Genomic DNA, 15,516 nt, shown 5'->3' with positions numbered 1-15,516 from the left:
AGCCCATGTCTCTAGATCTGTATCAGATCTACACATAAGGGAGAGATGATGAGATAAGATATTCCTTTATTATTCCCACGATGGGGGAAATTTACAGTGTCACAGCAGACAGGAGGATATACAAAAAAAAAGAATATGTACAGTTAAGACAGAACACCAGAGTAACAGGGTTATTGCACAGGGACTGTTTCTGACACTATGACAGATTTAAGTGCGATAGGCTGTGGGTAGAAGCTGTTTTTGTGTCAGGTTGCTTTGACGTACAGTGGTCTGCAGTGCCTGCCAGAGGCTGCGTATATAAAAACTATATACCATAATCATATTTCATAACCTTCATGAAGTAAGACTGTGGTGTACCTAATAAACTGGAGTCTGCAATAGGCTGTTATCTTGCCATTATCCCACTTTCCCTGAACGCAGCAGTATAAATAGGACGCCCCCTCAGTCTGTCGGATACCGCCCACTAAGTTGCTCAGCCAGGTGACAGTTGAGCCAGCAGAGAATCATCGCTCTGCGCAGCACAACAGACAGCGTATCTAATCTGTCAAATCAAAGCGGAGTAAACACCGACAGTCTGTCAGCCCTTTCGCTCACTTTCTATTTATTTCTCCGTCATTTGAAAGCGCCTGTCCGCTTCTCGTTGCTTAGCAGCCTGCTAGCAGCGCGAGGAGCTGCTACACCGTCCGGTGTGTGTGTGTGAGCAGGTAAACGGTACAAACACACACACACACACACACACAGACAGTCAGACTCAGACACAGACAGACAACAACATGGCAGACCCGGCCGGGGAGGCGAAGCTGGAGCTGAAACAGGCGAGCAAAGAGGTGAAAGAAAGCGAAAACGTAGCGGAAAAATACTCAGCCATGACCGTGAGCAAGAACAGCGAAATGAACATGGGAGAGCTGTCGTCCGCCTTCAGTGCCGTGCCCACGCACAAACCCGTCAAAAAGGTAAGAGCCCACGGACATTTACACCGTCTGAAACATCCACACGCTGCTTTTAGCTTTGCCTAAATATATTGTAGCCGCTGTGACACATTTACATGTGTCCTGGCAATTATAGGGGTGCAGTTGTACCTCAAGAAATGGTGTTAAAATAACTCCCACAGCAGAATAAGTAGCCTCGAGGATATTCTTCAGTGCTTTGGTGAATAAAAGCAATAGCCTCTATCTTCACAACCCACTTGCCTGTAAAGCAAAAACATACATAAATATTTTAGCTAAATTTTGTGCTCAAATAAAGACCGGAACTACACAAGCAAAAGGCACTAACACTAAGAAGCAGACTCAATATTACAGGTGTTAATACATCTGTTATATATGGAGATTGTGGACGTTTGTTTTTCCCATTACCCCAGACTGCGAAGTAGTAAGAAGAGACTCTTTGGGCAGGTTGTTTGGGCTCCAAAGTAAGAAATAATAAAAGCAACATGGATCACATTACTGTCATTTATATGCTGTTTGTAGAATGAGTCAAGACCTGTCCCATTTCTCTGTTTTTGGTCTGCACAAAGAAAATCAGTGTCACCTAAACTCCTTGAAACAACAGGGTCTGTTTCACTTGTTAACTGACACTCCAGGAACAAGGAAGAGTTTCACCTTTAGTTCATGGGGTTTTAGAGCAGAAAGTATTTGCACGTCTCATTTAAGTCGAAGTGGACAAACGAAAACCAGTTTCAGAAAAATGCACACTCTAATCTCTGTTTGGGGGTAGAAGCACCTCTCTGCAACAACAAAATGCACATTACAACCCCCATGGATGAATAATATTTATGCATTTCCGTTTTTTTTAATATTAGACTGTATTAGTTTTAGCTGAGTGTGCCTAAACAGGCAGTGTATAACTCAACCATGACTGTAAATCTGTCAATGCAAAATTTCAACAGGATTTATTAGTCAGCACGGTGGCCTTATTATAGACCAGCCGTTTCACATCCTCATTCCCTCTCAGACAAACGTAATATGACAGCACTCAAGAGCTTGCAAAGAACAAGAAGTCGAGAAATGAACTAGGGGCAGCTACTGTAAAACATGAATTAATTTATGTTCATGTTAAGACACAGCAAGAAAAAGATGCTAACAAAGTTTGGTGACGGCTACTTTGATCCACCGTGTGAGGTCAAATGTTGCTGCGGACCATGTGTAGTTATGGTCAGGCATGGGTTTCATCAGTCATGTTCTAATAAAACATAATTACATGATAATCACAATCGGTAAAGATGTCATTTAAATTTTCTTTCAAACATTAAGTCGGTGCGCATTCACTTGCGCATTCAGTCTGGGGGCAAGTGATCTAAATTTGGGATCATCTAGGCTTCAGTCACCTTTCAAACTTAGGGTCTCTGAGGGGGAATTTCTCTTGCAGCATGGAGAAACGTAAACATGAGATAAATGATTCACAATATAAATACCTAAAACTTGTAGTAAAAATGTGTATACATATGCTTTTGTACATCCAGCCATCACATTAAATACAATCATCAGTGGTCCTGGAGTCTATAAGAACCTTGAAAATTGCAATGAATAGATAAAATCTTTAATATGGCTGTTTAATAAATCTGAGGGGATCAGTATCAGTCAGTCAGGCTTTGGGACCCTGTAACCCAGCCCACCCTGTCCTGTCCTGTCCAGGGGCAAATATGTAGTGTCTCGTCACCTTAATCCCAAGAAAACAGCTTCACATTGTTCTTTGTTGCCATGTCATTTTCACTGGTATGTGGAGGGTTTTCAGTACGGTGCCTGAACCTGGAAACCAGAGACTGAGTGGATCAGGATGAAGAACCTGACTCTCATTCAAAGAAGAAGAGAATGAGGCTGAGGCACATTAATAACAGGAATGGCCTCTTAGTCACTCCATATTGTCTGTAGGATGATTCATTAACATCTAATTAAATCTGCTGGTGCTCTGATCTTTGTTCTATGTTAGACTGTTTTTGCTGAGATTTAAAAAAAAACAAAACGTGAAAGTATCACCTGACATGATAAAGAAAAAAAAACACAGTCCAGAAACTGCTGAGGTGCAGCAGTTTCTGCACCTTCTACTTTGCATAGGAGAAGATAAGAGCACCCAGAGGATTTTTCTCACTGTCTCACTATCTTGTGTTGCTTAGATGCACACAAACTCCTAGTCAACAAAAGTTTTTCTGTTTACCGTTGTGATAAAAAGTTAGCTGACCAGACATAAAGCAAGGCGCGCACACAGACACAACAAAAACAACAGTTTCTTCCTCTCACATTTGCTTTACTTGAGTGTGGATTAACTACTCATTTGGATGTGGAAAAATAAAGAATAAAGAGGAGATGAATCTGCAACCAGCTGAAGCTAATTAGGAAAATTGGCAGCAGTGGCTATTTGCTCAGAGGCAAAGCGAGTGCTGGTAGCTCTATCAGGGAGTCAGCCAGTCTAATAGCTGTGCAAATTAATCAGTAGTTACAATTCAGATTTACATGCCAGTCACTTTTATTCAGCAGACCACGGTGGACATGCAGTACTGTTAATTAGCTGATTTTAAGCTGGAGATCTGTGTGCATCGTTTGTGATTTTATCTGTCTGGAAGTTTTGGGGTCACAACAAGCGTGTGTTAAACTGCTCACAATCATTATGCAGGAACGAGTAAGATGAGGCCATCCAAAAATGAAAAATAAAATGATAAAATGTGGCTTTGGCAGCTTACATTTTGGAACATCTGCCTTGATGGCACTACATCTATTTATGTCAATGAGATAAATTCAGTTTACTTGTCTGAGTGGGATTATCATGATGCCAAAGTGTTTTTAGGAAAGAACATTTTTCTTCAGTGCACTTCATCCAAGTCTAAGCTGAGGCTGTATAAACAAGACCTCAAGATAGACAAAAATAAAAACAGTCCTACTCCTGTTTCTACTCAAAGAGGGAAAAGAAGGATGGTTGTGTGCCCAGCCAACAGCTGAACCATAATGTCAGCTTTCAAATTGCTAGCAGCTTTGTTTCATGGCTCGCTTGATTGTAATCCACTTGAAATAGCTTCATCTTCAGTTCATCTATGAAAGCATTCAATTCACAGTGTTTTTTTTCAATTTCAGCAAATCCAGTTTGTGGAGGACAAGCAGGAGTTCAGCAGGTTCCCCACCAAGGCAGGCCGTCGCTCTCTGTCCCGTTCCATCTCTCAGTCCTCCACAGACAGCTACAGCTCCGGTAAGAATTAGAGACGGCCAAACACAAGCGCAAGTGAAAATTTAAAGATATTCACACTGTATTATTATATATGTCCACTGAGCTGTAAGGTGTTTAAACCAGTTGATTTGTATTTGATGTAAAGCATCGGTATACATCAGTTTTATTTTCTTGCATCAGTTGTTTACCCGTCGGTGGCTTTAATTTGGTGCGTCTTTTCCTTCACAGCTGCGTCCTACACAGATAGCTCTGACGACGAGACCTCACCACGGGACAAAGCTCAGGTCAACTCCAAGGGCAGCAGCGACTTCTGTGTCAAGAACATCAAACAGGCCGAATTTGGCAGACGTGAGATTGAGATTGCAGAACAAGGTGAGAAACGGTCACCATTTTACCTGAATGGTGTCATCATTTAGAAAATGGAGAGTGGTATGTGTCGAGTCTTTCTATTCCAAATTAGTCAGCTGCTGCCTAGAGGAACTTTTGCATCATCTGCTTTACTGTCTTTCTCACTTGTTCCTTTTTTTTTTAAATGTCCTCTTGTTTTCAGATATGTCAGCGCTGATCTCACTCAGGAAGAGAGCGCAGAGCGAGAAACCGTTGGCAGGAGCCAAAATTGTGGGCTGCACTCACATCACTGCCCAGACTGCAGTAAGACTGACAGCTGCAGTGCCATACTGTGTTTTTAAGTCAATTTTATTCACAGTCTCTGCACCATTTACTTTTTCGCAACTTTGCGCGAACTTACGCTTTACCTGTGCAGCCTACGCTGCGGAGTTGTCTGTATTTCAATAAAATTGCCAACCTTTTGGGCCAGATGGTTTGTTGCACAGTACGATCTGGGAAATCGTCCGTACAAACTGTTCATAACAGGGCAGGCACATGACAAAATACTTGGCAGATGATTGGATGAACCATCTATTTATCACCGACTATATATGTGTATGTGTGTGTACATATATGTATAATGTATATTTATCTGTTTTCTCTGTTTTCATGGATGAATGCAATTCATAGGAACTTTTATGGACATTGAGATGAAGCCAAAAATCACAGTTGCTTGAACTGACGCTTCTTGCTGTTGTCACCTAAACCCCACCCTGTAGCTCAAGCTGATTTGGTCGTGGTTTGGCCATAAGCAAATAACTCTGAGCCAAGATGGATTCTCGAGTGATCGTGATCTCGAGAATCCAGCTGCCTCGTAAGGTTAATGATCGGCTTTGTTTCATGAACAACTCAATGGCCAGCTGATTCCACTGAGCCAAATAATATAGATAGATAGATAGATAGATAGAAATACTTTATTGATCCCCGAGGGGAAATTCCTAATAAGAATAAAATAAACATGAAACAGTGTGGCAGACATATCACAGACCTGATTCACTGTAATCTCCAGTGTTATTGATTGACCTGTTTGACCTGTGAATATCTCTGTCTTCTTTGACTGTTTTCCTGTCTTCTTCCCCCTCACTTGTGTGATTTCAGGTGCTGATCGAGACTCTGGTGGCTCTCGGAGCTCAGTGCCGCTGGACTGCATGTAACATATACTCTACACAGAATGAAGTGGCTGCCGCTCTGTCTGAGACGGGTAAGCAGTAGAGAAGGTGAAGAACATCAGCTCAAACACACACAGAAGTTTGGGAGGTTAAATGCAGACAATGGACCTCACATTTGCCCCTCACTAACACGGAAGCTTGGAAATCATACATGTTTTCTTATGAGCAGAGGTGTGCTTTACCATGTGAGCATCTTGTGTCTTTTAGAACCAGGGATACTGTCTGGAAATGTTTAATAAACTCTTGAAAAATCAGCCCTGCAGAGATAATGGGAGATTTGCAGGAGCAGCACAACTTGAGCCCTTTATCTGCAGTTGCTATGTGATGGTTTAAGTATGTACTAAATTTCCACAGTAGACCTTTCATGATGTGACAAGCTGAGGGGAGTTACAACAGATTTAGGAGTCGCTCAGTGGAGATGGGGGGGTGGTTGAATTTGTTTCTACTGTTATTGCTGTGCATAGTCTACTTCACGCTGAGTTGTTTTATCTGAAAAAAAGATGAATTGTCATGAAACTATATGGCAATTAGAACACACAGATACCTGCCTCTTCAATCGAGACTGGACAAACAAGATGGCAGACAAACGTGGGGTTGTAGATCAAGATATTACCCATCGTTATGTTTCAGGTGTGGCTGTGTTTGCCTGGAAAGGGGAGTCTGAGGATGACTTCTGGTGGTGTATCGACCGCTGTGTCAACAATGAGGGTTGGCAGCCTAACATGGTTTGTTTCTTGTTTCAAGTTTCTTTTTCTTCCTTTGTAAGGCAACATTTGTGTAATAGACTGTGATATATGAATGATATAGACAAACAAATGCTTCAATTGTGCACAAAAACACCAGAGGAGCAGGATTTCTTTTCAAATTATTTCATACAATAGTTATTTATACATAAATATCTGCAATAAATTCATGGGGTCCCGGTAGGAGATGAGAAATGTCAGGCTTTACAATCTGTCGTCATATTATTTTTCTCTTAACTGGTAGATCCTTGATGATGGTGGAGACCTGACCCACTGGATGTACAAGAAGTACCCCAATGTGTTCAAGAAGATCAGGGGCATCGTAGAGGAGAGCGTCACTGGGGTCCACAGGTATTTTTCTTGCTTAATGATACACATTTCTATGAAATATTCAGTCACACCCACAGAGACACACACCAACACGAAGTGACAGGTTTTTGCTTTCCTCTGTGCAGGTTGTATCAGCTCTCAAAAGCTGGAAAACTGTGCGTACCCGCTATGAATGTAAATGACTCTGTGACAAAGCAGAAGTTTGACAACCTGTACTGCTGCAGAGAGTCGATCCTGGATGGGTGAGTAAGATCCCGCTTTGGGTTTTTGGAGGACTGGACAAAAACAAAGCTGAACCGATGCTGAAACACTACACACTTTGTTTATTGGACAGCTTTACAGTGACTGGTTTGAAAGTTAACATGCAACAAAGACCCTTTATTGTGTTGTGAAAACAACCTGAAGTTTAATTCACTCAAATCTGATTAGATGAGGCTTAAAATCAAACCAAGCCTGTCTGCTCCCTCCAACTGGAGCACTTTGGCTCAGCTGTGAGCTCGGTCTCCTGGGGCTCTCCAGGAACACATTCATAGTACTGGTTGTTGGCAATTGTCAGCAGTAGACTGAAGAAATTCAGAAATGCTCTTTTACAAACACAACACGTTGTGAAGAGAAGTGACTCCCAGTCATTTAGACATCCAGATCTCAATACACATGCAGCAGTGTCTCCTCATGTGTGTTGTGTTGACAAACTTGACCAAATTGACAAAGACTAAAACTAAAGACTTTTCCTGTATATTTTATTCTCGTTAGTTTTTTATGTTTTCTTCAATTGTTTATCTCAGTTAACTAAAATGTTTTTCACACCTAGTTTAAGTTTTTAGTTTAGTTTTAGTTAACTATATTGACCTTGCTCTCGAGTGGGTCATCAGCTATTAAATGCCTAATACCAGAACACTGTCTACTGCAAAACCACAGCGACATAAAGGTCAGGAAACATTGCTGCTATCACAGGGCACCTGATCAATTTCACACATCATCTCAACAGCTTTTTAAAAAGCTGTCACTCTAATACTCCTCTCCAGCCAACCCTCTGGACTCAATACTGAGCGGAACAGCCTGAGAACTTAAATTTATTACCCTCCTGTTAATTATCACCACAACATCAAGTAAATGGTCTAGTACTCTTTAACAATGTCTGTACTGAGTCAGTGCTTTCTACACTCACCACTCATAATTTATTGCTGTTCCTTCTGATTAATTATCTGCAAGGTACACTGATGTCTTGTAGCAGGTGTTCCATTATGAGTTAAGGCTCTAAATGGCAGTGGCATCATACATTTGGGTTTATTGTACAAGGATATTTAAGGAAACTAATGATCTGTTTTAGAAACCGCAGAACGTGAATATTAATATTGTTATTCCACTGACTTGTCATATTATCCAGAACTGTAGAAAGTATACTGTCACTACACTTGAAACTTCTATTTAGCACAGGTCAGAGAACATTTCTTTTGTTGTGTGGAAACTCTTTGTACAAACGGTGCCAAAAGATGCCAGATTTTGGAGTCCAATAGATACAGATTGGCAGTTTTTTCACTTTCACAAAATGTGCTGTTTTTTTTTGTCTCAAACCTCTCTAGCTTGAAGAGAACCACAGATGTCATGTTCGGAGGCAAACAGGTGGTTGTATGTGGGTACGGTGAGGTGAGATACTTCTCTTAACGTTAACACGCCACATGCCACATCTTAATCATATAGCTGTGAAAATATTCATGGCGATACATTTCAGTGCTAAAAGACAGACAGCAAAGGCCGTGCACTCATAACACAGATGGCTGCATTCACATGTAATTGGCCGATATTTTTAGGAGACTGAATATACCAACGTCTGACTGTTGAGTTTAGTCGTCACAGTTTGAGATCAGTAGGCTCACCATGTTGCCTGATTGTTTTGAATTAAGATGGCTTGTATTTAAACACTGATAAATACCATTTCTTTGTTAAGGTCAGGGTAATGACTGGCATACCTAATTCTGCCAGTCATACAGTATATCATCTCGTCTTTGCAGGTTGGAAAAGGTTGTTGTGCTGCCCTGAAAGCCCTGGGAGCCATCGTCTATGTTACGGAGATTGATCCCATCTGTGCCCTGCAGGCCTGGTGAGGAAAACAACAACTGGCATGATCTCCACGCTGAATGTGTCACAAATAAATGAATAGAACAGGCACCAGGATAGAGACCAGTATGGATAACATAGCCAGTTTAGTTAATAATTTAACATATTGTTAGATGACTAACGTTCAGCTGAAACTCAAACACACTACATTAACCTGACAGCTGAATTGATTTGCTTGTCAATAAATAATTACCTGTTTGTCCCTGTCCTCATTGAGGCTGAGAGCTGAACCTCCTCTCTCCCTCTTTCTCTCTCTCTCTCTCTCTCTCTCTCTCTCTCTCTCTCTCTCTCTCTCGTGTGTAAACAGCATGGACGGATTCAGAGTGGTCAAGCTGAACGAGGTCATTCGCCAAGTTGATGTCATCATCACATGCACCGGTAACTGCACTGGAAACCTTGCTGGTGTAACTTCTGGTTGGGGTGCACTGCTGTGGGATCATGTTTTTGTCAGACATATAAATGCCTTATAGTTCATGGTCCTCTGCACTGTTCCTTAGCGCTCTGTGCTAACTGTGTCCTGTGTGACAGAAGACGTATGCTGATTGAAGATGAATGATTGTGTCTTTCCATAGGGAACAAAAATGTGGTGACCAGAGACCAGCTGGACCGAATGAAAAATGGCTCTATTGTCTGCAACATGGGCCACTCCAATACTGAGATTGATGTGGTAAACTAGTGCTTATAATGGACAAAGTTCAATCTACCTACAGACAGAGTTAATGTATATTTAAGATGCTCCAGTTCAAACATAGTTAAGGATTGTGCAAAGAGGCATGTCAGTCACGTTGTGTAGAACAACCTTAAAGAACATAAGGGTGACTGATGTTCTCATCTCTCGCAGGCAAGTCTTCGGACCCCTGAACTGACCTGGGAGAGAGTGCGCTCTCAAGTGGATCATGTCATTTGGCCTGATGGCAAGAGGGTTATCCTTCTGGCAGAGGTAACTGGATATATCTGTACACCTTCCAACCATGTGTAATAAATACATACAGATGTCGGCCATGTGATGAATGTGATTTCAGGTCTTAAAGGAACAGTTAAGATTATTTGAAGTATGAGGTATTTATGCATAGTTAGTCTATTATTTACAGTAGATGGCATCAGCATGCTCCCACTTTGGAGGAGCAGGCACAAGTGTCGGCACGAATGCTAAGCAATGTACTGCTGTGGATGGGGTCAGCAAAAAAAGGCCCATTTAAAAAATCAACTTGAGGTCTATGATAACTTTTGAATATTTTTACTGCTTTACCTTGCCATCAGACAACCCTTTCTGACTGAAGTGAAGCCATTCTTTGGTTGCGTCAAAGCCACCTAGCTCCATTCACAAAAACAGTAATTTTACCTCACAGAGCATGTGAGTTGCTGGTGTACTGCTGCCGCTGTCAGTTAGTTTGCTTGTGTTATTGTGTGACTTTGGTGTTTAAAATGGATAGTTCGGATCCAAACTAATGTGTTCGTGCTCGAGGCAACGCTAGCACAGCGAACTCCATTGTTCTAAGAGGCAAAATGACTGCTTTTATCAATGGAGTTCTGGTGGCTTTGAAGCTAGTAGAGAGAGAGAGAGAGAACGGCTTCAGTTCGGTTCAGCAGTGAAAATATTCTAAATATAGAATACGCTTAAACTGTGGTGGCTAAAATATGTTTTTCTGCTGCCCCTGCCCACAGCAGCACATTTCTTAATCTGCTCTAGTCTCATGTTGACATGCAAGGTTTCATCATGTTGGAACAGCAACACTCAAACATGATTGCTTTTTAAAGCCTAGGTTGTTGATACATGTTGCTTTCTTCCTCAGGGACGTCTCCTTAATCTCAGCTGCTCGACTGTCCCTACCTTTGTCTTGTCCATCACAGCCACCACCCAGGTAACATGTTGATAAGCTGTGCAGCAGCTAAAGACACACACTAGTTACTGCTGCTGTCAAACTGCAGATAATATATAGAGTTCACCATGTGCTTTTCTATTTGCTATTATTATTTGGCTGTCCTGGCATGACCTGACCTGTCATGAATCACCACGTACAAATAGAAAATAGATTTCTGCTTGTGAAGGACATAATGACATGCCATAGTATACAGTGCACTGCTATTATTGCTCTGTAATCCAATGTTCTTCCTTCGGTTCATCATTTGTATCCATTTTGAACAGTATTATTAATCCATGTTTGTGCCCAGGCCCTCGCCCTTATAGAGTTGTACAACGCTCCTGAGGGACGATACAAGCAGGATGTTTACTTGCTTCCCAAGAAAATGGGTGAGGAGATACTTAACCTTGACCTGTAGTATTTAAGTCTTCAAAGTAATATTCATCATATCTGGGCTGTTGTCCTTGGAGAGTGCAAGTTTATTTCTGCCTCACATGTAAGTTTTGAGATTACAATTTTGAGACGGGGCTAAGATTGAAATTGAAAATCTTCTGTGTATTTACTCATGGCCTCTGGTGATGGCCGCACTGTAGCTGACTACCCAGCAGACATTAAGTTGATTTCCTGTGTTGAGTCTTGTGTATGTGTGCATCTCTGTCTTACTAAACCACTTGTGTATTTCAGATGAATATGTCGCCAGTCTGCATCTGGCCACTTTTGATGCCCACTTGACAGAGCTTACTGATGAGCAGGCAAAATACCTGGGGCTGAATAAGAACGGTCCTTTCAAACCCAACTACTACAGGTACTACAGGATACTGCAAAACACTGGTGCAACTGTGACACTAACAGCTAATAATTAAATTTAATTCATTTTTGATTAGATAATTGTTTTAGTCTATAAAATGTCAAATTGATATTGTAGATTAGAGTCAGATTGCTTATTCTTTTCAAGCCATAAAGCCCAAAGTATTAAATTGACAAAAAACTTACTACTATGCTACTATATATACCACTTCATTGTAATATGTGAGTAGCTGTACTTAGCAGTTGTTTGATATTTTGTACTTGATACTTGACTTGTAGTTGGCTATATAAACACACACACACAGGTGTAAAATAAAGAAAGCGTTTTCTATGAAGAATCTCTAACTAAACTTGTTTTTGGTCTTCACAGGTATTAATTAGTCTATAAGGGAACCACATTTCAGCACATCCAAATGTGGACGGTACCCAACATCACCCAGCCCTAACACAAAAGAAAGATGTATGTATGTTGTATTTTATACTCCTCACAGGATGCACAGCTTATAATCTATTTAGTTGTATTTTTCTGGCCACAGCCAAGTTTCCCTTCTCCTGCTGCTTCCCCCAGAACTGCACATGGCACCCAGCTGGCTATTTAAAGTCAGCGTAACCACAGCACTTATCTCTGCTGTTTGTGGGATTTTTATTTTCTGGTGCATCAGTTTCCCCACCACTTTGGCTAATTTAGAGTTCTGATTGATATAAAAATTTATTAATATATTGTGCCAAATGACTGTGACGGGGAAGGGTTACAGTTGTTAATGTTAATGGTTCATTGTGAATTCAGTTAAACCTGCACTAAGCGATACGTTTGATATAAATCTTATGTCAAATTCCTCCACGAAATGCCAAATGGTCACTTGAAATTCCAAATCCACAAAACTCTGAACTCTTAAATTTATCAGATGGCAAGAAATTTGCCTCCACGTATATGTTGCTGTGTGTCTGCTAGATGTTGAAGTAGGCAAATTGTTTGCTTACAAATGAGCCATAACAACTTGATAATCTAATTGTAAATCAGGGCTGTGTGTCTGAGTTGGAGTTTTTCTGCCCCCCAATGGTGAAAAACCACTTGATGCAGCTTTAATGTTTTCTTTCTGCTTTAATGTGACAGCTCTCACTTACTTAACACATTCCATCCATACAAAATCCATTTCTGTGTAGTATCATCATCCACATTACTGCTAACCTTCAGCCTCTCTGGGCTGTTGACTGTAGAAAAGATAAGAAAGGAGCTTCTCACTTATGCTCTTGAAGAGATGTGTCCATTTATGAGGTTGTGGTGTCTGGTAAGAATAGTGTGTACACCTCAGGGCATTCAAATATCTCAAACTATCTGTAAATATATTTTTACCAGATCAGCACTCTGACTTTATCCACATCTACTCTCACTGTTGTTCTCAAGAAATAATTATTTACAGTAGAGCTGTAAAATAGCTTTCAAGATTTTGATACTCTGTGATCAAAATCAAAGTGATCTTCAGCCGTGTATATTATGCAAACAGCTAACACAAGTCTAGATGCTGAACAGTGTTACATACAGGCTGTGTATGCAGCAGCCTCTGATCGGCTGATCTCGTAGTGGCACTGGCTGCGGCGCATCATTGAGCTGGTCCTATGTTAACAACAACAAGGTGTCTTTTCTATTGAAGATTTTAACAACAGCACAGTAAACTTAAATCTTAAAGACGCTCTGGGTTAAACATGAATAAGCTTAGTTTTCAGCACATTTAGCAAGACAGATGTTTCAGCGTTACCTTCTGTGTTATCTTGTGACATTACACCATTATTATAGCTATTCTAGTAAAAGTGTTTTATTTCCTGACCGTTTTCATTGTTTAAGAAGCTTGTGCACCGTTTTGTGAGGCTTATTAAATGCAGAAACTTAGCATGACACTTTTACTTCTGTATATTCACTTGTAATATGTTTTTTAATTAGTGGCCACATTGGATGATTTAGTTGAGTTATTTTGTTAATTCAAACTATATAGTGTACAGGCAGTAGCTGCGTCTTGCTGAATTTAAAGCTCTTCAACGCATTTCAACATGCTGTATTTCTGGTGGTTGTCTGTGCTGGAAGCAGTGGACAATATTACTGTCCCTGCCGAAGGTTCAGTACCTGTCGCTCCACATGTATTTACTCAGTATCCTGTTGCATCACCCTTCAAAAAACTTTAACTGGTTGCAGGTTATTCTTCTGGATTTCAGCTTTAAATCGTATGATTTTTATCACATACTGCTGCTTTTAAATTGTATAGTAGCCTGCAGTGTGCTACTATGAGTGCTTTCATCTTTGCACAAGCAGCTTTAAAGGCATTAAAGCCAAGGACATTCAGTGAGGACATCATTGTCAGCATATGCACGCTGTAACCATGGTTACTGGTCAGTTGACAGTGCCTTGTGACTCACTTATTGATTTATATTCACATGTACAGCTGTGTTTTTCTCTGAGTAAGTCATGCCCGATGTGGTTGTTACTCTGCAATACACAGTGAGAGCTATGCATCATAACATACTCATCTGATGTCAAAAGTATTTTACTTCTTCAGTGGTGGAGAGTTGTTAAATCAGTGTTTCACATCACTCAAAACAGATGCATTACTGTAAGACGTTTTCAGACATTAATGGGACATTTTACATTCAATGTTTTACATTGGCTTTAATGTATACTTTTCTCCCAGTTTTATTTCTTGTAACTATCACACATTTTAATGATTTAACAGTGGTCTTTTCATAATAACCCTTGAAAATGCCTTTTATAATGAATTCCTTTTGTTCAAACTAATAATAATGGTCATTTCTCCTTGCTTTAACTCTATTATAGAGACAAATGAATGTGTTATTTCTGGAGCAAACAGCTCTTGTTAAATTGAATTAAATAAGCATACCACTGTGATGTGACAGTTGAACACTGTTGCTGGTTTTTTGGTGTGGAGACAAACTTATGTAAATGATATATTAGTTATAAAGTAGACCTATATTTTCAACACTGTATCTGTAGTTTGAAAGAACACAATTTCAGCAGTGTACACCGTTAAACTTCTGTGCACAGTTCCCTTTAATAAACTGCTGTTTGGATTTAAATATGGCTCTCTGTTACATTATTTCACAGACACGTGTGTTAGGTTTTTTTTGGGGGGGGGGGCATTTTGTGTTCTCCTTGATGCGTTACTTGCAAGTTACCTTCCATTTCCAATCGCTTTGTGGTGCAAGACCTGACGACAATCGTCATTCTGGGAATCCTTTTTAAAAATGAAGGCAGTAATTTGGTAACAGACCTGATCAGAAAATTTGGTAAACTGCCACATGCTTTGGGTAAAGAAAAAAACTAAACAAAAACAATGGCACATTTTGAGTTTAGATCCACTACTTAAAATGATTTACCCAAAGTAGAGTACAAATGTCACTAATTTGAGACAAATGCTGGTAAAATCTGGTCTCATCTCTGCCAAAAACACCTCTTTTCTTGTTGGCCAAGAAAGTTCAACGTGGCTTTTACTCTTTCCCCACCAAACGGGGAGGAGAGGGTTTTTCCAGGTTGTGGGACCATGATGACGGACTTTCCTCTTTGGTCTATGGAAGTAAGTTCATTCACTCATGTATATTTGTCCAAATCAGAAAGTCAACTCGATTTGTTGTATTCAGTGTTGATGCAATAAATCTGCAGCGAATTCAAGATATGACCAATGTCATATGTCACCCATGTCATTTCTCTTAAAGCTAACTGACAGTAGCCTATAAGTGAGAAAGTTAACTTAAAAAGAGTTGACCCATCAAGCAAATGTATGGCCTATAACCAACATGTCGCATGTATAGATATGTATTAGATGCAGCCATGACTGGATTACTACTGGCAGTGTGGGTTATTGGTTTGTGGTAATTTTGTTGGTAACAATGATAAAATAAAATAAAATTAAAACATGGTATCCACAAGAATTGAATAAT

General features: G+C 40.3%; 1 protein-coding gene across 1 annotated transcript; it reads left to right on the top strand.

Moving 5' to 3' along the window:
* The first annotated feature begins 475 nt into the window (after nt 1–475).
* LOC139210187 (S-adenosylhomocysteine hydrolase-like protein 1) lies at nt 476–14,655 on the top strand. The gene is made up of 17 exons (XM_070840185.1): nt 476–953; nt 4,065–4,176; nt 4,384–4,527; nt 4,706–4,806; nt 5,641–5,743; nt 6,342–6,436; nt 6,699–6,805; nt 6,910–7,026; nt 8,368–8,431; nt 8,797–8,885; nt 9,210–9,280; nt 9,475–9,569; nt 9,744–9,842; nt 10,696–10,764; nt 11,075–11,153; nt 11,449–11,569; nt 11,942–14,655. The coding sequence occupies exons 1-17, from the start codon at nt 774–776 to the stop codon at nt 11,946–11,948; spliced, it is 1,653 nt and encodes a 550-aa protein (XP_070696286.1). The 5' UTR covers nt 476–773; the 3' UTR covers nt 11,949–14,655.
* The last annotated feature ends 861 nt before the right edge of the window (nt 14,656–15,516 follow it).

This window comes from Pempheris klunzingeri, chromosome 2 (genome assembly GCF_042242105.1).
Source record: "Pempheris klunzingeri isolate RE-2024b chromosome 2, fPemKlu1.hap1, whole genome shotgun sequence".
Classification (NCBI taxonomy): domain Eukaryota; kingdom Metazoa; phylum Chordata; class Actinopteri; order Acropomatiformes; family Pempheridae; genus Pempheris; species Pempheris klunzingeri.
Note: the sequence above shows the minus strand (reverse complement) of the source record. Positions and strands in the feature narration are given on the sequence as shown.

Bases quoted from the DNA above. Each gene is read 5' to 3' on its own strand.
- LOC139210187 (XM_070840185.1), top strand. From the start codon at position 774: ATGGCAGACCCGGCCGGGGAGGCGAAGCTGGAGCTGAAACAGGCGAGC. The intron at 954-4,064 runs GTAAGAGCCCAC...TTTCAATTTCAG, and splicing joins CGCACAAACCCGTCAAAAAG to CAAATCCAGTTTGTGGAGGA. The intron at 9,281-9,474 runs GTAACTGCACTG...GTCTTTCCATAG, and splicing joins TGTCATCATCACATGCACCG to GGAACAAAAATGTGGTGACC.